Source organism: Chamaea fasciata, unplaced genomic scaffold, assembly GCF_029207755.1.
Source record: "Chamaea fasciata isolate MVZ Bird 193981 ecotype frontalis unplaced genomic scaffold, bChaFas1.0.hap1 SCAF_6, whole genome shotgun sequence".
NCBI lineage: Eukaryota > Metazoa > Chordata > Aves > Passeriformes > Sylviidae > Chamaea > Chamaea fasciata.
The window spans coordinates 54,668,484-54,695,574 of record NW_027094091.1 but is presented as its reverse complement, the minus strand read 5'-3'; the positions used below and the strand labels follow the sequence as shown (position 1 = coordinate 54,695,574).

The following is a 27,091-nucleotide window of genomic DNA, read 5'->3' as shown; positions in this document are numbered from 1 at the left end:
GCTCGACAACCATTTCAGTGAAGAAATTTTTCCAAATAAGTGGTCTAAAACTCCCCTGATGCAGCTTGAGGCCATTTCCTATCATCCTGTCATTTCTTACCAACACCCACCTGGCTGCAACTTCCTTTCAGGGAGTTGCAGAGTAGTGGGGTGTCTCCTCAGCCTCTTTCCCTAGGCTAAACAACCCCAGCTCCCTCAGCTGCTCCTCATAGGACTTACCCTCCAGACCCTTCATCAGCCCTGTTTCCCTTCTCTGGACATGCTCCAGCACCTCAATATGTTTCCTGTAGTGGGGGACCCAGAACTTAACACGGGATTTGAAGTGTGGCCTCACCAGTGCCCAGTACAGATGGACAATCCCTGCCCTGCTCCTGCTGGCCACACTATTGCTGATCCAGGCCAGGATGCCACTGGCCTTCTTGGCCACCTGGGCAAAGCTGGCTCATGTTCAGCTACTGTGGGCCAGTACCCTGTGGGTCGTTTTCCACTAGGCAGCTTTCCAGCCTGTTTTCCCCCAGCCTGTAGCACTGCAATGGGTTGTTGTGACTCAAGTGCAGTACCTGGCACTTGCTCTTGTTGAACACCATACAGCTGGCCTGGTCGCATCAATTCAGCTTGTTTAAATTGTAGATATGTTGGTAGCCAATCTGAGGGAAATGCTACCAGCTCCCTCCCCTTTTGCCAACATACTCTATCATCTATTTTCTGAGATTTCTCTGTTGTTATGTGCTGTTGCACAGTTCTCTCTGGAAGCTGCCTTTCAGGGAAAAGAAGTAATTGATTTCTTCCTCCTCCCATAGACCAAATGCCAATGATTTCACCACTGCAGTCCATCCAATGCTCAGGTGAAGATGATACAGGAGCAGCTTCCCCTCTGCTTCATGTTGGGTGAAGGTGACTTCATTTTTTCCCTCTTACGTGCCTCCAAACAGTGTGATAAGTTTTGGGTTTTGTGCCCATCTGTGAGCTGAATTCTCACATGAATTCTCATTCTCCTCCAGCTTGTGAGACTGCAGGTTTGTACTGCCAATGGCTACTCCTTCACAGGGAATGTTGCTTACAAGATGCAAACTCCAGAAGCAGATTTAATGTTGGAAAGGATTTTCCAAATTATTTTGTTCTCTTACTTCCAAGAACCACGTGGGCACTTAATGCTCTTCCTAGTCCTCCGGAAATGAACTCCAGGTTGACTCAAAGGGAATCTCATGGGAGCTCAGTCTCTGTGAAACAGTGATGAAAAATAAATAGTTTCTCTGGTGGGTTTTTTGTTCTCTTATTATAGAATGCACATCCGAATCCCTGTTTTAAAAAGAGGGAGTGTTTCTGTGGTCTGTTCTCTAAGCTTTCCCTTTGTTTGAATGCAGAAAAAAGAAGCTTCTCTTAGTGTAGCAGCACTTTTGCTCATATAACTCTGCACCACTGTAACATCCAGCATGGTCCAGTGTTCTACCTGAGTGTGCAAACATGCACAGAGCCTACGTGGCTGCCGAGAGGGCCTTCAATTCATCTCCTTTTCTGCTGCTGTAACCTCTCAGTTCTTCTGCTTTTGTAGGTTTTGCCTGATAACTTGGTATTTTAGGTCAAGAACCATGCCTTTTAATCAAGGCTGCAGATCACCTGGTGCTTTTTGAGAACTGTGTAATAGTGATTTGCTGTCAACCTCTCAAAGCTGCAAAGAAAGTTAAATTCTTACCAGAACAAAGGGTGATCACCTTCTGATGAATTAACTCGCAGGCAGCTAACATAATAACTATAATGTCTCCAGACATCTGTCCTCTCCCTTTTGCCAGCTCTCCATATGGCTCAGAGTTTGAAGGCAGAGAGTAAAAAGGCAGTCCCCCATGAAATGTGTTGCTGTGTTTCATGGGACCATTCCCTACTCAGCCACTGCCATGATGCAGCGCTGAAACTGGCCCCTGTTCATGCAGAACACGGTGGTGCTTCATAAACAGAGCTCTGCACGGCTTCAGAGTCCAGGAGGTACTTGCTGTCACTGCAGCCTCAAATACTCTGCGAGAGATAAAACTTGCTCTGAGGGAGATTTTGCCACTCATGGACGACAGTTGGGGTCTTTTGGATATGGTTGCTGCTTTTGACTGAGGTGGAGTTAGTTTTCTTCACAGTAGCTGGTATGATTTTGTGCTGGAGACAGTGTGGATAATTCAGGGATATTTTGGTCACTGCTGAGCAGCACTTTCACAGCACCAAGGCCTCTTCTGCCTCTCACCCTACTCTGCTAATGAGGAGGCTGAGGGTGCATGTAAAGCTGAGAGGGGGCACAGCCAGCACAGCTGACCCCAAGTGACCAAGGGATAATTCATCCCATATGTCATCTTGCCCAGCATATAGAGCTGTGGGGAGAAGGAAGGGAGGGACACTTTTTAGAGTGGGTGTTTGTCTTCCTAGGTAACCATTGTGTATGATGGTGTCCTGCTTACCTGGGTATGGCTGAAGAGTTGTCTGCCCATGGGAAGCAGGGAATGAATTCCTTGTTTTGCTTTGCTTATGTGCACAGCTTTTGTTTTGCCTATTAAAATGTCTTTATCTCAACCCACGAGTTCTCTCACTTTTACCCTTCCAATTTTCTCCCCCTTCCCACTTGGGAGAAAGTGAATGAGCAGTTGTGTGGGGCTTAGTTGTTGTCTGGGATTAAACCATGACACTAGAGGACACCTGCTCTCATGCAGAGGGGTCACAGGGGATGTTTATTAAGGAATTTTCCTTGAAGCTTTTGAGTTTAGCCAGGTGTTCCAGAGACTGATATGGGACGTGCTATGCCTTGAACCCACTGCGTCTTCATGAAGAAAAAAGGTTTTGAAAGTTGCTTTTGCTTTAGATAGCAGGAAGGATGTTTAAAAAAAAAAAATCTAGAACTAATTAAGAAGGAATGTAGGTAGGTGATGGGATGGAAATTGAGGGATAAGAGATAAATAAAAGCTTGTTTGTTTATTTTTACTTGTTAACATAGAAGTAGTCTCTGATGTGCTCTTGCTTGGATGACTTCTATCGTAAGTTTCTCAGGTGTTGGAACCTTGGAGGCTGAAAATTTCAGGCTTTCTGTGCTAAAAGATACTGACCCTCAAGCAAGCACTACATTTGATCTGAGGCTGTGGAACAGGCTTCTGAAGTTGAGTGATTGCACTGGGGTTGTGGGTGTGGAGTTTGAATAGTATTGTGTGATCTCACAGGGTGAAAAACTTAACATTTGAAGGTTTAGTATATAGTAATATATATGGGGCAATATGGAGGATTTAAGGTGTTGCCTAAGTCCTCCTTCACTACCTTCTTCTTGGTTTCAAGTGGTTTTTTTCTAATTGGGTGAAAAACGTCTGCATTGTTGACCTTGGGTGGTTAGTTACTGGGTTAAAAGTGTAAATAATACAGGTGTCATCTCGTTATTGGGTAATTAGCACTTAAACTACCTTGGAAGGAGTTAGAGGTACTCCATTTTCCACTTTGTTAGTTGGAGCTCATGACTCGTGCAACTGTACTATAGATAAGAATTAATAAACACTGAGTCCGAACGTGAAAACTGTGTCTCCTGTGTATTAATCCTGGCTCTAACACAAAGAAAATAAGATAAGAAACCCCACATTCAGGGGATGATGGCAAAAGTAGTTAGAATCCGTCTGCTTCCATGTTGCCGACTTGCTGTTGCAATGAATGTGGGAGTTCTTGTGTGTGTGACTTTCTTCTCTCATTTCCTAGGATCCTGAGCAGCAGAGATTGCTGGATTGTCTGATAAATAGTTCCAGGAGAACCTGGTCAGAGGGATTTTGTGAGCTTCTGAGGATTAGGGACTGGGATATAAACATCTGCTGCTTTTGTGAATTGGCTTCATCACCCTCTTGTGGGAACAAGTTCCCTGGTCTAGGTAGGACAGGGGAAATTTCTTCAAGATACTTTGATTTACTGTGTTTTAACACTGCTGGGTGACCCTTGACCCCATCTGGAGGAACCCAGGCTACCCAAATTGCTTTGCACACTGTGACTGATCCCCTTGCTTTAGGAGAGTTATCCAAGTGATGTGTTTCTGTCACACGCAGGGTGTAGGGATGCAGGATACCTCCAGTTGATCTGGTTTTGGTGAGCCAAGTTTTGTAGAAGCAAGGAGGCTGCTTGCCACCATGGGACGTGTCTCCTTTTGAGATTGTAAAACTGGTTGTTAAATTAATCCCAACTACTGACTCAGGGGGTGCTGAAGGGAGACTTAATGGGCAGCTCTCCTTTTTGTGGCCCTAAGCAGTGTGTTGGTCTTACATTGACTTTTACAACATGAAAAGAAAGGATTGAAATGCTGATAAGGAAATTAAAGCTCTGGGGGGATGGGGTGGAGGAAAAGCCCTAAGGAAACACAGGACTTGAATTAGGGGCAAGAAAAGGGACACAAATGACTGCTGGCTGCAGTGTGACTGTGTTTGGACCCAAACTTTCTAAAGGTCCAAGTGTCTGAAGTCCTTCCATATGTCTTTGAATAGGTCAGCAGTATCATAGGTCGAAATCCAAAAGATTGCTTTATTCAGCTGGAAGGGGGAAGTATTTGAATCATGAGACTGAGCACAGGTCATTAGTGCAGAGAGGGGATAAAATAAATCGTGGGAGCCATTAACACAACAGTGATTAAAATATATCATAGTGGTGCCATAATTGGTACCTCGGCTGAGTGAGAAGTGAAGTACTCCAAGCTAGTTGTATTAAGTGTTCATTTCTGAGAGGCTGACAAAGATTTATGGCTTCTTTTCTGTAAGTCCCATTTAGTCTCTGTAGCACTACATCTTTTACTGATGCACATAAGAAACAGTTACTGTTAATGACTGGACCATTTCTCTGAAGGGTATGTTTAAAATCTGATTATTCTGGAGGAGAGAGGGAAGCATTGTAGACCTTGGGCCAGCTTTTGCTAAGGCTATGTTGTTTTTAGAGTACCTCTGTAGGTGCTGCTTGACTATTTAAATGCAGTCTGTCGTCTTCACTTGCTGAAGGACAGCAGCCATGTTCTCCCCACACTTTTTGGCCTGCTGGGGCACTTTGGGGCTCTGTGATGGCTTCAAGGATTCAGTCAGAGATAAAGAATCTTCTGCAAACCATTAGTCTTGTCTGCCTGGCCTAAAAGCTGTGTTAGCAATTTAATGGCCTCTTGGTCAAGGTAAAAGACCCTGGACTGGGGTCTGAAAGCAACATTAGGGACTTGTGTCTCTTCTGCTGGGTCTGTGAGAGCCTCAGCACCGGGGTCACCATGGGGGCTGAGCACCAAGGTGTGGGGGGAGGAGAATGGCTCCTTGAGGGTCATCAGAGGACAGCCTTGAGGTCGGGAGTGGCTGCAGGGGCAAGGTACACTGTGGTGGAGGCTATGGGGTAGGACTCCTGTGATCTGGTTGAGGATGGTGTGCAGCCCCAAAGAGAAGGTCCTGGTGTCCAGAAGTGCTGCTCTCCACCAGGAGGTGAGGGAGCAAGACCAGGCAATGGCCACAGTGACCACATAAGGCTTCCCCTGAGATGCTGCTGGGAAGCTGGGGGGGTTTCCTGTGCAGCCCCTTGCTACCCCTGCTGCTTCTGCCAAAACCCCTGAATCTCTGACTTGCCTAGCAAATCCCTTTGGAGGCTTCTGGCACCCGGTCTCCTCGTCAGCACTCTGTGGGGATGCACTCTGCTATAGGAAACCAGTAGTAAGGTGCTTTTATGTTCCAGGACTTTTGAAAAAAAAAATAAAAGGTTGAACTTTAAGTTTTATATGAAAACCTGTATCTATGTGCACGTGTATGTGTGCAACTTGCATATACTTTTCAGAAGGAGCAGTGCATTTTATCTGTCAGTACTTGCTGCTGCTGTGGTCTTTGAGTTTGTAATCTTCCTAAACATCTCCTGACCCTCCAAGCTGTCTAGCTGGTATTTATTGTTTTACCGATGTGTTTATCCCCCAGTTCTTTTCTAATCCTGCCCCGGTTTTCACCCTGAGACCAGGGGAGCAGTGGGGGAAGGGAGAAGAAGGTAAGTATGTCCCCAGAAGCCTTTCACCTGGCTGGGAAGGAAGACAGGGACATGTGAGTCTCCAGTGGCTGACAAGCTTATCTGTCTCTGGATGCACAATAAAATAAGCCTAGGCATTAATTTTGCCTGGTTTTGTCCCCACTTAGTGATTTGCTTTGTCTGCACTCCTGTGTGCTCAGCAGGAGCAGCTTTCAGTCAGGCACTGCATGTCACAAACCCATCCTGGTAGCCTTACTGAGTTGCCTGAGGTTGTCCTTACTAAGTGTTCAGCCTGATAGTTTTAAAAAAGCGGAATAATTTAAAAAATATTTTTTTATTTTAATGTGTTTTATCAAACATTTAATGTTACCAAAGGTCCTTGTAATTGTCTGATTTTGACTTCAGGTTTTTGGGAAGTATTAATTAGGAGTTACAGTCTCTGGTTTTACATTATGCAAGGTGATGGAAATGTTTCAGAAGGTGAAGCAAGAAGCATGGAAGTATAGCTGTACAGAATCAATAAGTTCGCATTGCTGCTCGTTTGGTTTGTGGCTTCCCAATATTGCCCCTGAACAGTATTGATTTAATTTTCTCACTATGGATACAGCATAGCTTTGCTTTACACCACAGAGACACGAGTTTCATGTTTTCATTTCATAGTGATTTTCATGCAGGCTGCCTTTGAAATTGCTGGCCTTACGGACACAATTACTGGCTTTGTGAAGATGAGCTCGGGCTTTGCTGCTTATCCCTGCAATTGTTTCTGCCCTGCCTCTGATAACCATGTGGTGGTGTTCCTGAGCATTCCTCACTGTCCCTTTTCTTAATATGGGAAAACCTTTCAGCCACTCTATGGTTAAGAAGAGAAAGGAATGTGTTTTAAGAGTTGGGGCTTGCTGCATTTCACAAGAACTTTGCTGATTTAAATTACAGTGAGGAAATGCAGAGACACTGAAGGGCTGTGAGGACTGCTAAGTCCTGGTTTAGTCTTAAGTGCAGTCTGCAGGTATTCTCTGAAACTATGTACGTGACAATGATTTCATTAGGTGGGGTGAACCAGCCTGACTGACATTTTCACTTAAACTGGATAAAACCCTGCTGCCTCCTGGAAGATTAGTATTCAAAAATGAATCAAAAGTGCTGGCTGTTTTTGCAAGGAAAGGTAGCATAATGCTGTGGGGAGAGGGAGGCACAAGGAAGTCCTATGGATCAAAAGTACTATGCTCACCATTTCAGGATTCACTCTTTTTGAAAGACGACCCTGAGCTTTACTACCAATTATTCCTGACATGAGCTTTTTAGCTATAGTGTTTGCTTGGCTAGTGGTGCCATGCGTGGTAGGGAAGACTGACACTGCCTCTCTAGTACCAGTCATTTGTGGATGAGAATAGCAAGGCCCAGATTAGGTCAGAGAAAGATCAGCGAAAGAACACTCCAGTCTGGCACCTCACTTGTCTGAAAGCTAAGTGCTGGTGGATGTTTCAAGGCAGGTAGGAAACTAAAGTATGTAGAGGGAGCTGAAACGCAAGAGAGTCTTGCAGAGAAAAGTGCTCGAGCTAATTGTGTGGCACTGGGGGATGGAAATGCTGGAACATACTCCACTCCCTTGATTCTCTTCCCTGGTGCCTTCATAAGCACGGGGAATGCTGAAGTTGGTGGGGAAGATCCAAGAGGGTGTTGCATTCATCCTTACTGTTGGTACCAGGGAGCAGCCCCACTGTCTGACTAGCTGTTCTGGTTTAATTGTGGCTAACTTCTAATTAATTATAAAGAGAATACCAGGGAGGTCTGTGTCCTCAGCTCTTCCCCACCTATTAGTTTCTCTCAGTCTTACCTTATAGTAATAAAGGCTTGAGCTCATGGCAGTGCTTCTGTGGGAAAAGTCAGTGGGTTTGGGGCTGAGCCCTGTGAGGTAGAGGTTCTAGGTATTTAAAAGATGGGGCATATGGAGGCTGAAGTACACTTGGAAGCAGGAAAAAAAACTGACCTGAAAATGTGTGTGGATTTTGCACTGGAGGAGGATGGGGGAGACAGGACGTTTTGCTGAGAGAAGCACAGCAGAAATGGTGGGGGAATCAGGGACATGGAGAGCTTTCCAGCAGCAGCCTTCATTTTCAGCAGCATGGTGCTTCCTTCTGGTTCTTCTCTCAGCTCATAGAAGGCTGCCCAGTGGTCTGACCATTTTATGCAACAGTGATCTGAGTCATCACATTGTACATATCTCGTCTGAGTAGAGGGAAAATTGCTTTAAGTTATTGGCAATTTTGAGGAGGGGAAAAAAATCCAGGGATACTATTTTCTCCAGCAAATTGACTTTCTTAATCAAAATAATGTATCAGCCAGAATGTTTCAATACAACTGAAATCTTCTGTTAAGAGCACCTTAGTTTCTTAAAATGAAGTGCCATGGATTGAAATATTATCAGAAAAAGTAATTTCTAACTGGGTTGTAGGAAAACCTAATTTTTTAAAAAATACTGAAGTTGATAATCATTTTCAGGAAAATGTAAAATTCAGAAAAAGTCATTTGGATCAGAAATGCTCAGGTAAGAGCAAATCTCTATCTTTTGTGTTCTAAAAGGAGAGCTTACATAATTTTAATTCTCAAGGAAGAGATAAAAGTAACTTTGCCTGGATTTCCCTGATACGTGCCGGTTGGTTGAGAAGTCCTGACATACCCAGTCATGTTAGCCAGGGACCTCTGATGCCTCAGACTGAAATTCAGTTCTGCTGCTGTGTAACCCGGGATGGTTTCCTTGTCTCTGCATTGATTAACTCCTTCCTCTTCAGGTGATGGGACTTGTAAAGACCTCTGGCTTGTAAAGCCACCTGGTTTTCTTGTGTTTGGAGTGGACTGTGTTAGTACTGGAGTTGTTTAAAAACAAGGGCTGTTGTAGAAGGGGGGGAAACTCCTAGAAGTTTCCCAACCTGATTAGCATGAAAAGGCATTTTTGCTTCTTGCTGTCAATACGTGAGTGTGGCACACAAGACTCTTACGGGTGAAGACTCAACCTCTCACATTAGTGGAGCTCTGCCAAACATTGCTTTCTCCCTCTAGCTGTGACTGAAGCTGTGACAAGGTGCTTGTTTGGGTCATGTCTCCCCCCCTTCACTCTGCCAGTCTGAGCCCCACATCAATGGATTTAATTCCTGTAGGAGGAAGAAATAATGCATGAACTGCGATAAATTTCTGATGGCAAACTGTCCTGTTTGGTCCTGCCTGGTCTCTCACCCTAAGGCTATCTACAGCCTGAAATCTACTGGCATGCAGTGCTTTGGCTTTTTACATGCAGATTCTAAAGCATTTTGATGCTAAATTGTTCCTGGTGATCGCATCCAATTTAGGAATGCTATTTCTGTTTTTTTCCATAATGAGACAGCCCTGGCTGGGACCTCGGTCTGTGGGCTTGTGTATGATGCACTGCTGAACTGTACTGGCTGTGTTTGCACTGCAAGTGAGCTTTGGGCAAAGGCAGTGTTGGATTGTGTGGTCAGAAGGGACACTGATGCCGGGGGGCAACCTACTCCTTCTTGCTCTCAGAAAATAAATTCAAGTTATCTCTCGATATTTCTTTAAATAGTATAGGCAAAGTTCAAATGGAAAAATGTTACTTTGGGGAAAATTAATTTCAGATGCTGAGCTTTTTCCTTGATAGTAAGTTTGGATCTTGGTAAGAAGGTCTTGATCTTGCTCTTAGCTGAAATACAGTTCTCTTTCAATTTAGACACTGCCTCTTTTGGGGTCCCTTGCTTTGGAAGTTAAACAGATGTAAATGTAAGGTAAGCAGTGAATGAAAGGATCTTAATGTTAGAATTTTAGCCATCAGTTGGCTCTCTTACATTTGATAGATTTTCCCATCACAGGCAATCTGTGTTCTTGCTTGCTCAGATCCACGCTGATGCCAAGTGCTAAACAATGACACTATCTATCTTTCTGCACAATTTGCCAATTTTGGTTACTTTTGAAGCCCAGTGTTTCTGCTTTAGCCTTGTGAATCTCCCATATAGGGAGAACAAAATGAACAGAAGAGTGATTTCTTTAGCAAAATATTTAGGGTTGATGTCTCTGTCATTTATCCCCTTGTTTTATAAACTACAATGCTTTGTCCACTTACAGTAAAGTAAGGTGAAGTAAAGATGTAGTAAAGAGTTGCTGTTTGTTGTTTACAGTGAATTGCCTTTCAGATAATCAAATGAAGTACTTTATTGCAGTTCCACCTTCCAGCTATGGCCTTAAATAGCAGAGGTTTTACTTGCTGCTTACTAGGCTCAGGGTGATGTTTGCTAAAGCTCTCTCTTGATTGTACATCTGCCTTCAACTATCAGCAGGATTTTGCCAGTGACTTCACATGAGCTAGCGTTAGAGCAGCAGTGATTTTGAAACCACCTCTTGTAGAGGAATGAGAAAAGGGGTCTTTCTTTCACAGGGACCATTTCAGGAGTTACCAAAATTCTCCCTCTTCCCCCCAAATTCATGTTGCCTATCAAACATTGCTACATTTTGGTATTTACAGAGTTCCCTGCAAAATATCACAAGAGACAGGCCCATACATCAGATTAATTATTTAGCCTTCTAGTTGCCAGAGATGCTTAATTTCTTCTTTGGAATTGAATGTGACTCCTGCAATTAAATGTTACTCCTTGACTAGTGAGACATCTCGCTTTTTATCTAGGTGGAAGCAAGGCATTAAGAGCAAAATCAGAAGTGGACTGGCAAACCACAAATAAAGGTGTTACTGCAAAATTTACAGCTGTAATACTCAGGTATATGGAAATGAAGTTATTTGCTGTTTCCTTATTAATATGGAAGCTGAATAATTAAGTTCCTTGCAGAGTTGCTAGTGGTATAGCCGGTTTGACTATATTAGATGGTATTTAATTTTGCCAGATAGCTGTGACTGAGTTAAATGTTTACAATCCTTTCTTGATTATTCTAAATTCAATGCATACTTTAAAATATAAAATATTACAGAAATTTGTTGCTTCAGTTGGAAAAACCACAAATGAGAGCATTGTTATTGAATGGCACTCACTTTCATCCTGCAGTAGTTTAGCTAAAAGATAAGTTGCAATCCCATGGTTTTAGAAGGTATCAAGTAGGACTCCCAAGTTTCCCTCCTAAGTTTAACTGGGGAGAAAAAGGCACTGAAGAATTCCCTGGGTTTAATTTGGGGTTTCCCCCCTTCTCATTCTTTACATGACCCTGCATCATTTTCTGGGACTTAAGATAACCTTATGTGGTAAAGCCTGCTTTTAGTTTTCTGGTGGACCTGTCAGTGGTTGTTGCTATGTAATAGGTCATTAAGAAATGTGTTTGAGGCTTACAGAGGCAGGTACATGTTACCTTGTCAAATTTCACAACAGGTGCCTTTTCTCTTTAGGTGGTTGCTAGTGATCCTCAGCTATGAGGCATGAAAGGAGGACAAGTGTCTCCTAGTCCTTACTCAGCGCCCAAGATAATTCTCTTAAAAAGCACGTTTGTCCTGATTGTCCTTACAATTAATTTCTGCTAGAAAGCACTCAAGGAATTAATTAATTTTAGCCTTTCACTCACCCAAGTATTTTACTGTTTGAAAACTTGATAGTACCCATTAAAAAGCACACATGCTTACTGGAGTAAGATTTTCTTCTGCAAAACTTGCTTTTCTTTTGCAAGAAGCAAGTATTTGGCTTTTAAAAATACTTTTTGCAAGAACTAAGGTGCTAGTCACTTTGGAGAAGAGCTGGTTACCTTATATATTGTGATGATGCCAAGTTGGGGTGTGAGAGCGGAGGCTTCAGCTGGAAGCTCCTGGTGGAATTCCGTCCAGGTTTAAATGTTCTGTTTAGTTAAGATCCCTCTTGTAGTTTCAGCTGGAAATATCTGGTCTTTGTTTCACTTCAGAAGAGAAGAGAGTGTGTGTGATCTGTATTATATAAATATTTTATCCATGCAGAGCTTCTCATATAAAATGTTTTCTTTGTAGTACCAAGAGAAGTGTTGACTCTCAGCTGTAACACAGTGGCCCTTTCAGATTTGAAATCGCTGTTGTGTGTAGTGATGCGATGCTCCTCATTAGGAAGGAGATCAAAAAAAAGTTGCAGTCTTTCAGCATGTGTTTTAGGGGTATTTTCCTTAGGGATTGAACTGGATGCAGGTCTGAAGGGCTGCTTCTGCAGGGGTTAAGGAGATGTTGAGTATTTATGGCTGCTTATCAAAGTTGGCTGGGAATAGTCCACTTACTGGCTGAAGCTTGATTTCAGAGTTGAAGGGCACACATAGAAATTCCCAGCCCGTCTCTCTACAGCTCTGTTCTCTGCAAAGGAGTACTTTCATGCCATTTTTTGTTGATTGGATCATATGAGGGAGGAAGGGATAAGGAGGAAGAAACCTATGTTTTCCTGTGAGAATGCCCAAGACCTTCCATAACTAGGCTTTGGGTGAGATGATGACCTCTGTTAGTAGAATATAAGTAATAAGAAAAGTATCTGTGCAGAAAATGAGTGCAATAATTAAATCTCTTTCTTTTTATTTTCCCCTCCAAAGATCAAAGAGGTTCGACTCTTGATTAATGCACAACAGAATTCATTAACATGGTAAAATGTGGAAAAGCAGGCTCTTGGTTATTACTACACAGACATTTGCTTTAGGAAACTGTAAATACTTTTTGTTCGGTAATTTGGCCTATTGCTTTTGCTATTGTTTCTGTGCATGCAACTCACTCGAGAATACCACACCTAGAAGTTTAGATGCAACCTTTATTCTTCTGTATGCATATTTCTTTTTTTTTTTTCTTTTTTTTTTTTTTTTTTTATGATGCAGAATGCTGCTTCTGTGTTCCTGTCTTGCTTTCCCAGTGTATGCAGGGCTTTGCTTCTCTTGCCTGCTCTTTTTATACAACATCAAGTGCTGTTTATTTTTCTCCTAGCAACCTACTGGGCTGCTCTTTGTCTCTAGGTCTAAAAAGAAGATTTTTCTTTCTTTTTTTCCTTGTAGGTATGAATGTTTAAGGTTGACTGCTTGTGTTGAAAAATGTGACAAAATTTCTCTCCGACTAATGCTCATTTTTGAGGTAGTCCCAAAAGAACAAATTCCAGCTAAGATTTTTTCCAACAAAGCAAGGTCAGGAGTTTTTCATAGATTTTACTTCAATCCAGAGTCTTTTTTAATTTGCATAATTTGCTTGAATAATGTAGCCCTCCTAATATTTTCCAAGCCACTTACACTTAACTAATCACTTACACTTATCTTCAGCATAAACCTCATTGATTTTTATTTCTTGTTGAAAACATCAGTAGTAGCAAATACAATCCTATTGGCTCACAGTCTATTAGAAATAAAATTATATTAAATGTCTTGTGGGGTGTGAAGAGGTTAAATCAAGGAGAGTCATCTGAGAAAGTCATCCTGGTGTGCAAAACATAAATCTGGTTTATATTTAAACTATGTGTCACCCACCAGCTAAAAATAGCAATGATCATTAAAAGCCAATTTGCTGCTAAACATTAATAGACATTTATTACATCATAACAGATCTGAAAGACAATTAAACTTATCTTTTTTCCTAGATAACTCTCCTTTAAAAATGTGTTATTCACCTGGCTCTTGCCATTAATCTCATTTACTAGCAATTTTTGTTCCACTTGATATTGTGCATGTATGCATAGACGTGTGTGTAAGGTGGTTTCTTGTTGTTACTTGAAGCCTTTCAAGAGCAGTACATTTTCAATAGGAGAAGCTGTTATCCTTCCTTATACTGCCTGTTAACTTCCTAATCAGCTCAAAAAGTGATGGAAATTTACACTTTCTTAGAGCAAAACAAGTAATGTCTGCTACCATCCATTTGAGAAGAGAATACTAAACAAGAGCAGGATAAAAAATGCACTAGGTGCATGTTTTACACATAGGAAATAGATTACAGCATTCTTACTGTTTTCATTGCAATTCCTCAGTCAAGTGGTGCCTTTTCCACCGGTGGAAATGTTTTATTACCGCATATAGTTGTATTTGCAGGTAGCGGCTGGAGCGAGTCAAAGGCTGAGGAAACCCAGCACTGTCAAAAGTACTGCTTCCTAGGAGAAATGCAATCATGATCCTGGTGTTCTTGGTTCATGTGTTGCTATCTGCCAGGTCCCATGAAACAAGCCATCAAAGTGGGGGCAGGCTCTGTGCTTCAGCTCAGCAGTGCTCAATTCTCTGCAGCTGTTGATGTCTTTAACTGTGCTCTTTAACCTTCATAGCCAGAGAACTGTGGGGCCAACTGGGCTGTGCAGGAGAGTGCCCCAGGGTGGACACAAGTCGGCCTATTCCTCCTTTCCTGAATTGCAGGGCTCACAAAAAGTGGTCCACTGTCATCTTTGTAAGTAAGAAATTTCTCTGACATAATGCTGCTTTTGGGGGAAGCAAACAGCTGTTCCTGGCTGATATACAGAGGGAAGGAGGCCACTAATACGAGGTCTGGGCTGCCTCCTGATGGATTCAGGCAAAAGAGAAATGGCTCTTCCCTGCATTCCCCTGCACACCTCAGCAAGAAATCCCATCCTTGTAGTGAAGGTAAATGTCACTAAACTCTTTCTCTATATATATCTGCAGCTGCTGGTCAGTCTGGAGCAATGCGAGTTAAAGAGGTCCTTTCCTGCCAGAAAGAGGAAAGGAATAAAACTAAAGGTGGTCTGAAGGAGACCGAGCAGGAAGGGAATGACAGGGAGAATAAATGAGTATTGAAAAGGATTTTAAAGGCTGCATCCAGAAACATTTAGGAGTAGTCCTCCTCTGGTCCCAGTATCAGACTTCGCTTCCCCCGTTTGAACTGTCATGGAATTTTCTGTCACTTCCTCTGGCTAGTTTTCTTCTTGGAGGCTGTCACTTCCTCACGTTAAAGCATGACCCGGTGCGGGATCTGTGCCGTCACAATTACAGCCATGGTAAAGCTCTTGAAGAAATGGGGCCAGGATGTGTGGGAGTGGTGATGCCTCAAAATATAAGCTGAGTTTATGGTAGCAAAGGGAAATTAAAATTGTGCTGACCCTGGTGGTAAGCTTGTCTGCATTTTCAGTGCACACACCACACATGTTTTATTTGTCACAGAAGAATTGCTGAAGGGTCTGTGGAACGCAAATGAGCGCTGCAAGAGTATTGTCAAACCCAGACTTTCAACGTCCTGAATCATTCACAGGAAAGAAAGGAAAAAAAAAAAAAACAAAAACAAAAAAACCAAACGAAAAAACCACACACACAAAAAAACTGAAAAAGAGATTTGATTCAAAGTTATGTGAATTTCAAATCAAATATGTTGAATTATGTTTACTTACCACCGGTTTACTGAGCCTCTGAGCTGTATTTGGGTCCTATTTTTAAGCTTCTCTCTGCAAGGAGAAATTTACTTGATAAGAAAGCTGAAATTTTTATTATTGCAAGGAGCTGCCACATATTGAGTTTTGCAATGAAATCATAACTGTTGGCAATACTGTGAAGAGAGCTTGCCTATGCATTATTTTCCCTCTGTAATGATATGCTATCAACTAAAACATTTGAGGAAGATGGGTATATTATGTAGGTATAATAAATTTTTGAGAAAGATCTTAACACCTCCCTGAAATTTTTCAGAACATTGCTGCCCTGATTGCTGTATACGGTGATGACATAGGATTGTTCCAGGTGGTCAGAAGTTTATGGTGCTGTGCAGCTTGTGTGAAGAGCTGCATAGCTTTTCCCAATACTTAGAGGGTTTTTTGCCCTGATGGGTTTGGAGTGGAGGGGCTGACATGCTTCTTGCCAGCTGTGATCTGCTTTAGCAGGTGGTGCTTAACCAGTGAGAGTACCAAGTTTTTTGTAATCAGTTTTCAGAGAGCCCGTTGATCTGGGGTGGTAATGCAATACAAACATTTGCATATTTTACCACATCCTCACATGATACTCTGCACCTTTTGAAATTTCGCATGTGTTATCATATATTTGCACACATGCAGGGACCTTGTGAATGGTGTACTTTCCTCTTAAATCTGTGATGAAGTGTATTGCCAAGGATAACCAGCAGGCACTTAAAGAAAGTCTGGAACATTCAGTAGCTGTGATATTCAGATGTACAATTCAGTACATTCTTTCTAAGCTTCTAGACTGTATTTTCAAGACTCTTAACTTTTCGCTCTCTGTTGCCATGTGTAGTCACAAGATATGTGAATGGCTTCACTATTAGTATAATTATAATTTTCTGCTGAAATTGCTTTGATTCTGGATTGAATGGGAAAACCAAAAAGCAGCTGATGGCTCAAGTTCCCCTTTTGACCTCTGGAGCAGCACAAAAGCCTCTATTTCACCTACACAGGGAAAAAAAAAGCCAAACCAAACCAAAACCTACTATATTCAGCTGGTCTGTATTCGGGTGTGCTTTCATCAAAGGCTTGATTAATCTGAAATGAATTAACTCAGTTAGCACTTGAGAGTTATTTTGCAGCAAATCCTGCAGAACATCTAAAGAGCTCTTTGTCACTTTGAATTATAGCCTAAACAGGTGGTTGATGAGCCTGGTTTGAGCTGAGAGTGGCTCCTTGCTGCCCTGGCTGCTCCCCTCAGGGAAGTGTAAGTAGCACTGCAGTGATACCCAAGAATCCAGGATAAACACAAACTTATTAGACCTTGTTATCATTGCTGTGTGTTTTTAAGTTTTTTTAAAAAATTACTTTCCAGAGTGCTACATCAGGTATAAGGGAGGAAATAACAAGCAGAATGGTCTTGGGCTTTCACAGTATGGATGAAATGAATATTAATGTACAGGAATGGCAATTAAGTGCAACAGAGGTGCAAGTGCTCATTTCAAATCTTTCTCAGAAGTGACTTAGAAATAGCGTGTCCTTTTGCAAATACTGAGTGAGAGGGTTGAGGCGTTTCCTTCAGAGCTCACAGCCTCAGCAGAGGCGTGAGAGCAGAAGCAGGGTCTGCAGTACAGAAAGAGGACGTAGGTGTAAGCAGTTTGAGCCATGAGCTGGGGAGTCCTGTCACCCTAAGAAGACTTACTGTGTCTCTGACAGTGCTTCCTCACATCTGGCAAACTTAAAACTTGAAATAAGGAGCTAAAAGCCGTTGACAATTCTTGTTATTTTGAGAAAAGAAAGTGCTTTTTTTCTGAACTCAGTGTGAACTCTGACTTCATAAGTATTTGTGGTATAGGATGAACATTCTCCTGGCCTGAACGCAGCCAGAGATAAGAGTTTACAGACAATTCTCTTTGTCTCAGAAACTTGTTCCTGACTGCTTAAAAATGCACGTAGAAAAATCTGTCCATCAATGACCACGTAGCAGTAACTTCAGTGAGTGGCTCTGAGTGAAAGTGCATGTGGAAATGCCAGGAGTGCACCTTGCTCCTGCCCTGCTCCCTCTGTGTTACGCAGTTGGTAATGCCTGCATGACCTTTTACATGGTAGCTTGTGTTGCTGCCGCCACAAAGTGACCAGGGAGCCACATTCTGAGTACCTGACAGGGAAAATGACTTGAAACAGGATAAAAGTGGAAAGAGACTGGAGGAGCAAAACCTTTCCTTTTTAGTAATGTTGCAAAAAAACCCCAAAAAACAAACAAAAAACCCCAAAAACAAAAACACAAAAAAAAACAAACCAAAAGAAAATGTTTTGTAAACAATGTATGGCCAAATGTATTGCAGAAATTCTTTTGTTTAGCCATTCATAAGAGGAGTGGAAATACAGCTCATTCTCATTCTTAAAGAAATTTTCTAACATTAAATTGCAGTTAATTTAATTTTGCAGAGATTGCATGTTTTATTTTTTCTTGCCGGGTTATTTCTCTTCCATCTCTTAGCAAAATTCTGAATGTGTTGCCTGAAATAAATTATCTCAAGTAGCAGATGCTGAAAATGGGGAGTTACACCCATGGTTTCAGCTTAGACCATCAGCTTCAAGAAGTTTAATTACTTCCAAACTTTTCCCCTTGTAAATAGTGAATGTAATCAATATTTGTTTGAAACACCACACTTAGTAGGTGCCTTTTGCCAAAGGAGGAGAAAAAGTGCTGGAATCTTTTCTATTAAGATATATAAAATAATCCTTGTATCCTTGATTTGTTTAAGCTGATTTTGCTATGCACATTTTCAGGGGTGGGGAGGAAATTGCTGCAAGTAAAACCAGATAAGAAAACCCCAGCATTCCTGTCTGGCTCTTGCTAATGGGCCTCTTTGTAAGACACTGTCTCCCCTCCCCTGGCTGCCTAGAAAATGCTGGATACCTGAAGCAGCTTTTGCTGTGTGAGAAAGGGTAGTGTACAGCTTTGTGCAGGTGCAAATGCTTGTGTTTGGAAGAAGACGGTAATTAAACGGAGTTCTGACAGGTTTGGTTTGTGCTGCTCTGAATTCTGCTTTGAATTCAGCCTATCTGTTCACTCACCACATGAACCGGTTTCCTTTTCTTTTTCGCCCTCCCTGTAGACTGTTGACAGATGAGCTCAGAAAATGCTCCATGTGCTGCTTGACATCAACTGCCGAAGAACAGACTTGGGTAGATGTTGAGCTTGTCAGTGTATCTATAATGCTCTTTTATGAACAACGCCTTGATGAGTACTTCACTGCTTATCTCTTCACTATGAGGCCTTCGTTTCCTTTATTTAGCTTTCTCCTATTCTGTCAGTAGCACTTTGAGCTGGATTTTTGGGAACTGCCAGCGTGCAATTCTAGTTTGGGTGATGCAGCAGATCAGACTGTGAAGATGTCAGGGGCAGGCCTTTGGGCATAAAGGTCAGTGAGCAGAAGAACTTTCTCTTAAATCAATGCAGGCTGCGTCTTTGTGGTTAAAGTCCAAACTCCTTAAGTCAAGCCCTTAAATTTTTCACTGTGATAGTGTATCCCTTTCCTGCATCAATAAATGTAACACTCTGCACCGAGCAGTTCACAGACAGTGAACTGTTTTCTCTAGTTTCTCTCTTTGGCTGTACTTTACCTGGAGGTAATCCAGCGATGAAATGAATTTTGTTTTGCAGGCCTCTTTCTGTGTTTTATAATGCTGCTTGTGGGGGTTGAGTGGCCATTAAGAAACAGGGTTGTTCCACTCATTTCCTATGTAGCTGTTTCCCTGCAGATATCCAGTTCTCAAACACACTGTGATTATTTGGTTTTGTGAAATGCAATACCACCCAGAATTTTGCGGCATTCCGGTGTATTTGGTTGATCTAGTGGTGCCCTTTGTTGTTAAACACAGTGGGCATGTCTCCGGACACGCTGTGTATTTGGTAATATTTGTGTGTGAGCTTAAGCTGAAGGAGTTGAAGGCTTTGCAGAAGCAAGTTTTAAGGGCAAGGTTGTGCCAGCCAGGGTGTGCAAACACCACCTGACAGGTCACGGCTCTGGCTTGTCCTCCTCTGGCAGGAAGAATGGTAGGGCAGAGAATATTTGGTCAGATTTACAACTGGAGTAAATGGTGCATAATGATGAGCTAGTCCTGTTGTCTCTTCTGCACAGGAGCTTTGTGACTCAGTAATGTACTTTCCAGGAGGATGAAATGTTTATTCCTGGCTCTCGTGGTTCCAAGACATTAGTTCTCAAAAATTAGTTTTTGGACTTTGCAGAGGGTGTGTGAATGCTTTGCTTATTCAGCCTCAGCCCATGAGATGACAGGAAAAAAAATCCTAGAATTCTATCCTGCAGGAATGTATAGACAGATAAAAAAAATTTAAAGGGCTCTGTGCAAGTATTTTGCTGACAATTATCCCTTCTCTGGGACAGAGAGCCTAATTAATTTGTGGCTTCTTCAGTTATACCCAAAACCCTTTTACTGCACCATAATGTTATCTCTTTCTAACAGGCTTAGATTATTCAGAACTGATTCAGTTTAAACAAATAAAAATTGAAAACGAACCTTCGCTCTTTCACTGCCTGGCTGAGCTTTTGCTTCAGGGAAGTGTACCTGTGCTTGGATAGCTTTCACCCGTCTCTGTATGCCTTTTCAAATTTTCTAGCACAGAAAGCTTTTCACTTTTGAAACTTTACAGAGAATGCTATAGAAAAAGTATGCATAAATAATAGTGGTGCTGTAGTTTGATGTGTATTGGTAGCCTACTAAAATACAGATGGAAAACTTGATCACTGTTTAGAATGTAAATTTAAAATATTCATGAGGCTCTTCCCTATTTGAAAAACAGACTTTTAGTATTATCAATGACCATTTTGATTAGTCCCAGCTCGAGTAAAGTTTTAATTTAAAGGATGTCCATAAAGAAGCCACTTGACTGCAGATTGACCTTGGATTTTTCAGTAACCTCACATACAGAGATGAGAAAAAAACTATGGAAACTAAATGCTACATTTGAGTGAACAAATTTCAGGGACAGTCTGGGGAGGAGAGTCAAGTGAGAGAATAAAATCTTGGCAGTGAAAGATATATTTATTAAAAAAAATGCAGCTTCTTTATAGGCTTCGGTTCTGAACAATATGGGGTTTTATTTAGTTGATCAGTAAAGATAGGAAGCAAAACAAAGGCCACTTTGTCATGCCAGACTTTCAGAAATATACCCACATCACAATGGCATGCAGCACAGTTTTTTCATACAGCTTTTTGGCTCAGGCTTGGTTTTGGGTAGGAACAAAAGTTGGCAAAAACAGCTTCTGTGCTCAGAGAAGAATAACTTCTGTTGATCAGAGATTTTTGGAGAGATTTTTAATTAGACCAGTACTGTGAAGACTGCAGAGTCTAAGTAGTTCAAAACAGATATGTAAAGTACTTTTCAATTCCTCATATTTCCTCATAATTTTAAAGTCAGTGGGGAGCTTAGTTTCAAACTGCTGCCGCAGTTTAACTCTGTATAGTTGTTTTTTTCCTGCCAAGTTTGAGTCACTGTGGCCATCTAGCCCCTTCTGGAGAGATTAAAATGATGGAAAGCTGGAATACGTTCTCTGGTTAAATGAGCGAATGTTTCTATTCAAGCACAGATTCAGATTTCCCCGCGCTTTCCTGTAAGCACGGGGGATGGACAAGACCATTATTTTTAATTCCACAATAAATAACTGCAGAGCTCGACTAGCAGTTGTGAGTAGCTGGCGGTGACTAGAAAGTAGCTGGTTATAGGATAAGGCTGACTTTGGGCTCTACTTGTGTTCAAAGCCTGGTCCAGATTCAGTGTTTAAAAGCCATACAGGTTGCCTCAGACAAAGAGAGGCTGTTTGGCATATCATCAGTGGAAATACTCCCAAGCTATGTTACTAATCCCACTGCCTGGCCTGGTATCTTGCCGTTAGCATCCACAGTGGAGGCATGACAGAAATGCAAAAGGGAGGGAAAGGTCTTAGCTTTTTTGTTCAAAACTGCTGTCTGGGGCCCTCTTTTGAGAGAGGAAGCAGAGCAGTGGTTATCCACCAACTGGTAACTGGTTCTCTGCACAGACATAAGTTTTAATTCTATTTTATGTAGGAATGTGCATGCATCTGAAGGGCCGGGGAGTGGGGAAGACACATTTGCCTTTACAGCTGCTGGCAGCAAAGAAACGCAACAAGACTTGATTGAAAACACCTATCTTACTGTTTTACTAACTGCAGGTTTTTTTTCCTTTCTCATTTGTAGGTCTCAGACTCTGGATACTGGCTGTGGGATTTTTTTTATTTTTTTTTATTGGGTTTTTTCCCCCCTTTTTGGATGTGAATTGAAGGCCAACAACAGTTGAAGTGTTGGAAGCAAGTGCGGGAGGACGCTCACCTTTTTATTTGAACCCTTGTTTGCTGGGATACTTTCAAGCTCTCCTTCACAGTCATGTGGTCATCACAGCTGCTGTTCTTCACAATGCTCTTAACACCGTTTGCCCATGGTGAGTGAGAGATGGTGTAAACGTGCCTGTGGGAAGGGAAAACAGCAAGGATTTTGTCTATGTCTTTTCTGAATGCTGTGGGGTTTTTTTACAGGATGTTGATTTCTCTCCCTGCTTGCACCTCAAGTCTTTGAAATTCCCAGGTTACATTATGACTTAACTACTGAAACAAAGACATGTGAAGGTGACACATAAAGGTTTCTTTTTCTGAGTTCAGCTGCTACATTAGACAGATGTTGTCTTCCTTTTTTTGGGGGAAAAATGGATTTATTACCAATCAAATCAGTAGGGTACTAAGAAATAAAGGCAAATTGTAAAAATGATTCCCCCCCACCTCCCTTCTTCCTGGAGTGGACTTACTCCCAATTGTCTCTACCTCCTCTCCTGCGGCAGTACAGGGGCATAGGGAATGGGAGTTGTGTTCAGTTCATCGCATATTGTTTCTACTGCTCCCCCTTCCTCCAAGGGAGGAGCCCTCACATTTTTCCCCTGTTCCAGTGCGGGTTCCTCCCATGGGGTCCTGTGTCCTGCCAGCAGACCTGCTCCGGTGTGGGCTTCTTTTTCCACAGAGCTACAGCAAGGCTGCAGGGGCACAGCTGCGTCACCTCCAGGGGCTGCAGGGAAATCTCAGCTCTGGCATGTGGAGCACCTCCTGCCCCTCATCATTCACTGCCCTTGTCTCCAGAGCTGTTTCTCTCACAAAGCAGCGACTTTGTCCCCTTTCTTGGATATGTTATCCCTGAGGGGCTACCACAGTCCCTGATGGGCTCAGCCTTGGCCAGTGATGGGTCTGTCCTGGGGCCAGCTGGCATTGGCACTGTCAGACACAGGGAAAGCTTCAAGCACCTTCTCACAGAAGCCACTCCTGTAACCCCCACCCCCCGAAACCTGGCCATGCAAACGCAGTGCGGGGCTGTAGAAGAAAAGCTTGATCTCTTTTATTAGCTAAGAAACTCTTAAGTGAAATGTGACACATGTAATTCTTTGAAATGAGATTTCGAGGCCTGTTGAATTCTTTTGATGTGAGAAAACCCAAGTGTATGCTCTAGAAGTAAGCTGCCAGGTTTCACAAGTGCTGAAGGGTTAAGGAGCTCCTGTTAGCAGCGAGGGTTACTAAATGCTCAGGGCAGGGCTTTGGAAAATCTGGCTGCCTGATTTTTCTGATGCTTAAATGGAAGGTGAACTCTACCAAGGATCTCATTTTAATTAAAGGCCAGTGGAAGCATGTCTGTAAATGACATGACTCCCTGGATGTAAGCTGCAGGCTTCTGCTTTTAAAATATTCATCAGGCTTTTTGAGCTTTGCGAACTTATCTTTTGTGTTTGTGCTAAGACACTAGAGCAAAATTTCACAGAAAAGAAGGTGATTAAAATAATAAAAATTAATTGGCTGAATATATGTATAGAGCACAACCTATCTTCTCTATGTAACACCTTTGGGGGCAAAGGTGTTATGTGCTGTTGTTCCTCAAGCAAGACTCCTCCTCACTGAGTTGAAAATTACGATGAGTGTTTAAACTGAGTTGACCAATTAGAGTGGAATGAGAGAGCTATTCAGGAAGGTGCTCTCCAATCCTCTTCAGAGAAGTTAAATGCTAAATGTTTTGTAAATCTTTCAAATTAAGTAGTATTAACAGTGAAAGCAATTATTAGTTTAAATATGCCTCTGGCAGTTTTGTTTAAGATTCTCAGTACCACTGTAGCTGGAAAGTCCTGCCTGATAGCCCCGGTAAATGGAAATGTCACAAGTATCCTAGGAGTTGTGTTATACTACAGATGAGCAAATGCCAGAGGTGCAGGAGCTGTGTCTGGAAATATTTCTATCCTTTATGGTGCTCTCCAGACTGAATGAACCGGGTGTTTGCTGTGGTGGTTGTGGCAGTCAGTGGTGGTAAATTTGACCAGCACACATCTACCTAACACCCACATGATCTGATCAGTTGCTAGTGAAAGTGCAATAGCTATCTTTGAACAAGGCTGAGAGAACACCCTTGGTCTGAGCCAAAGAACTTTGTTTGGTTTTCCCTGTTCTCATCTCTGAGTGGCCTGGATGCAGCTTCCCTCTCAGATCTGTGGCATGCTGTTTAAACACATGCCACCACCTCACCTGCCTTATAAAAATAGCCTAGTTAAGCCTTTTTTTTTTTTTTTCTTTCCCCCTTTTAGTAATCCCTTTTAACTGCATGCAGAAAGCATTCAGAATTTATGCTTAACAGGAATCAAGCATTTGAGTCCCTCTTTCATGATCTGGAATGACTCCTGTCCTGTAGTGATTGCTGGAGATGATAGGAGCTACTTTTTCAGACTGACCTTGCTACATCTAATTCCCTTTTTGAGTTCCCTGATGCAGCCTCTTCATCCGTAGTGGTAGCTGCATTACAGACAGATTTCTTAGACCAGTGATCTCATAAATTGGAGAGGTGGTGGTGATGTTTTGGGGTTTTTTTGAGGGGGCTTGGGTTTTTTTTATTCTAGCTATTTCATTTCTTGGAGTAGATTGTGTGTCTTGGGCTGTGAGGACAGGTATGGAGTCAAAGGGTGTATACTTCAGTGATCGGCAAGATGAAAAGTAATCTTCCAGAATACTGCCATGGTACAATGTCATCTTGTTGATAAGCTGTAGAAATCATAAAAGGGGAAGAGGTCATGAGTCCTTGCATTTCCTCCCTGATGATGGTAATCTGCTGTATCCAAAATGCACAGGCACAGCAGCATTGTCTAGTTTTGCTCAGACTGCTTTGAATCATAGCTCACCAAAAAATTAAGCCATGTGAAATATTTAGGATAATAATAGACTTGTGTAGTGGCTGCTTTCTTTACTGTTACCCTTGACTTGAAGGGAAAATAGCTTACAACTTAAGGTACATCCTGGAGCAGTGTAGAAGCCCCCCAAAAGCTATCCCCTCTCCTAAGCTACAGCAAAGCCTGTAAATCCATTTGTTGCCTAAAACTAAACCTGTTACACAAAATCACAGAATTACACAAGATAGACTGAAATAATACCAAGGAATAAAATAAAACCATCAGCGGTAACAATAAAAGCAAAGCCTTTTTCATCCTTTGCATGGGCTCTGCTAAGGGGACAGGACTTTTGCACCCCTGCCTTCTTTTGGCCCCTCTTTGGAAGCTTTTCCCAAAGCAGATGAAGGTCTAAACCCTGGGGAAGTGCTCCTTGGATTGTGTTTCCCCCCCACGTACACCTGAGCAAACTGATCCTCTTTCCCTGTAGCAGGGAAAAACGCCTTCCAAGAGGCATTTTCTGGAATGAGCAGCTGTTCTCTTCCTCAGCCTTCCTCCCCTTGACCCCAAACAAAGCAGATTTCTCTTCACCCACAAATGAACGCTGTCAAAAGTTCACTTGAAATGAGATAGACATGACAGGCAGCAGCTCAGTTTGCAAGCCTGGAGAGATGTACACCTGCTCTGTCACATTGCTGTCGTGCTCGTATGTGGCTCAGAGTTGAGATGTAAAACTTCCAGACTGCTGGACAAAAATAATAATAGAAATAAGGGATTCAGAGCTGCATGCAGTTAGGAGCAGGATAGGAAGGATACTGTGGGGTGAAATTTTGTGTGTCTTTAAACAAGTAAGCCTTTATTTTAGGCTCTGGAGGAGAGCTGAAGGCCTGTTGTATGAAAAGATCTTTATCATCTCATAGGATTGGTTTATTATTAGTTATTTGAAAATTATTTTTAAGGATTGTACTGCATGTCTAATTATGTGATGTGCAACAAAGAGTGAGTTAATTGTTGTTACTCTGCTTTTTTTAATAATCCAAAAAGGGACAACCATTGATTTTTCCAATTAAATAATAATCCAAATTGCCCAGTTTCTGTTGGAGATTGTTACAAATGCAATGAAATCAACAGGTGTGGCTATCTACCTGTTTATTCTGCTGCTAAGCTCTTGCCTTGCATTTTGACGTGAGAGTGAGCTGTCAGCATCCTGAATCCAGCTTGGGCAAAGTTCTGGGATTTGATTCCTATTGGTCTTGCAGCTGTTTGAGGTTGTTTTGTATATATTTTAACCCTGTATTTATTAATGGGTTGCACACTGTTCTCTCCTGACAACCCATGGGGCTGGTAAGTCATTGCTGTGATTGCTTAAATTTCTTAATATTTTCCTTGAATATACAATGTGATCCCATGGGAAGTTGAAAGTGCAGCAGAGTTTCTCAAATAGCTTTGGAGATTAGAGCTAAGTTTAAGCTTAAATAGGTTGTAGTTCAGACAAAGCCTGTCAAGTCCTGGAGCCTGGTATTGTTATGAAGCTTAAGGCCTAATACTGATACATGACAGCACCAAACTGGCAGGACTACAGATGCTGCTGGCTCAGTTCTAAACTTCAAAAAAACTGGTTGCCTCCAAGAACTCATTTATGCAGTCTCGTGGTGTAGCTGTAAAGTGACCTTCCTGCATTTAGGGACAAGATGCCATTTTCTCTCCATATGAGAATTAGTTTGAGATGGGGCTGAACTAATTTATCATTCGCGGAGTAGGAAGTGAAATTTGAAGTCCTTTCAAGTCATTGCAGCTGCAAGGAAGAGAGCCTTGTCTGCTGTCCTGTTCCTGCCCTCTGAGCTTCTGCTCCATCTTTGCAATGCTTCTGGGAGACAGCCGTGGCAAGGGCTGCATCCTTGTGAAAAGATGGCACTCCAAGGTCAGGCTGATCTCTCTAGGCATTAGCAGGTCCAGATGCCGAGCCAGTTTCTGTGGGAACAGTGGAAATATTTATTACTGAACAGCACTGGTAGTTGCCTGGTGACAATGATTCTGTTAAAGCAAGCAGCATTATCTATCTTGGGGGAATATATGATGCTAGCAGGCTGGTCTTCAGTGACAGAGTGCTGTTTAATGTGAACTGAACATTTGCCTCACTACTATTTTAATACAGTGAAAATACTGTCACTGCTTAAAATACATACTGTGTTTCTTTTATACTTGTACAAGTGTTATGTTAGCTAGTGAATGGTGGATAATTGCCTTTTACTACAATACTCTTTATACAGTCACAATGAAATACAAGATACATGTTTTATTAGTTGTGAAATAGCCAAGTTGACTTCCAGGCTTCTGCCTAACTTCAGTGTTTTAAAGATTAATCACCCTTGAAATATTTATAATGTTTGCTATTCTTGGCAATTTGTATTACCTGCAGCTGTGCCACCTTTTCCATAGTGGAACAAGTGATCGAGGAAGGCTTTTCCTGATAAAAGGGGTGGCAGTTCTCTGTATAAACTGGACTGCCTTCATTAGCAGCATTATACTAAAATTGAGAGTATTAAGCTCCCCATCTGATGACAGATCAATCTATAAACTGATAGAGGGTGAAATTCAACCTTTTTAAGAT

At 42.1% G+C, this 27,091-nt stretch overlaps 1 protein-coding gene across 2 annotated transcripts in view; it reads left to right on the top strand.

Moving 5' to 3' along the window:
* Positions 1 to 27,091, top strand: part of ADGRL3 (adhesion G protein-coupled receptor L3) — a 480,878-nt gene that overhangs the window by 153,942 nt on the left and 299,845 nt on the right. For both annotated transcript variants that reach the window (XM_066186413.1, XM_066186414.1), the window contains one exon: positions 21,501 to 21,741. In XM_066186413.1, the coding sequence (XP_066042510.1) occupies positions 21,687 to 21,741 (55 nt within the window). In that variant the 5' untranslated portion in view covers positions 21,501 to 21,686. The remainder of the gene's footprint in view (positions 1 to 21,500; positions 21,742 to 27,091) is intronic.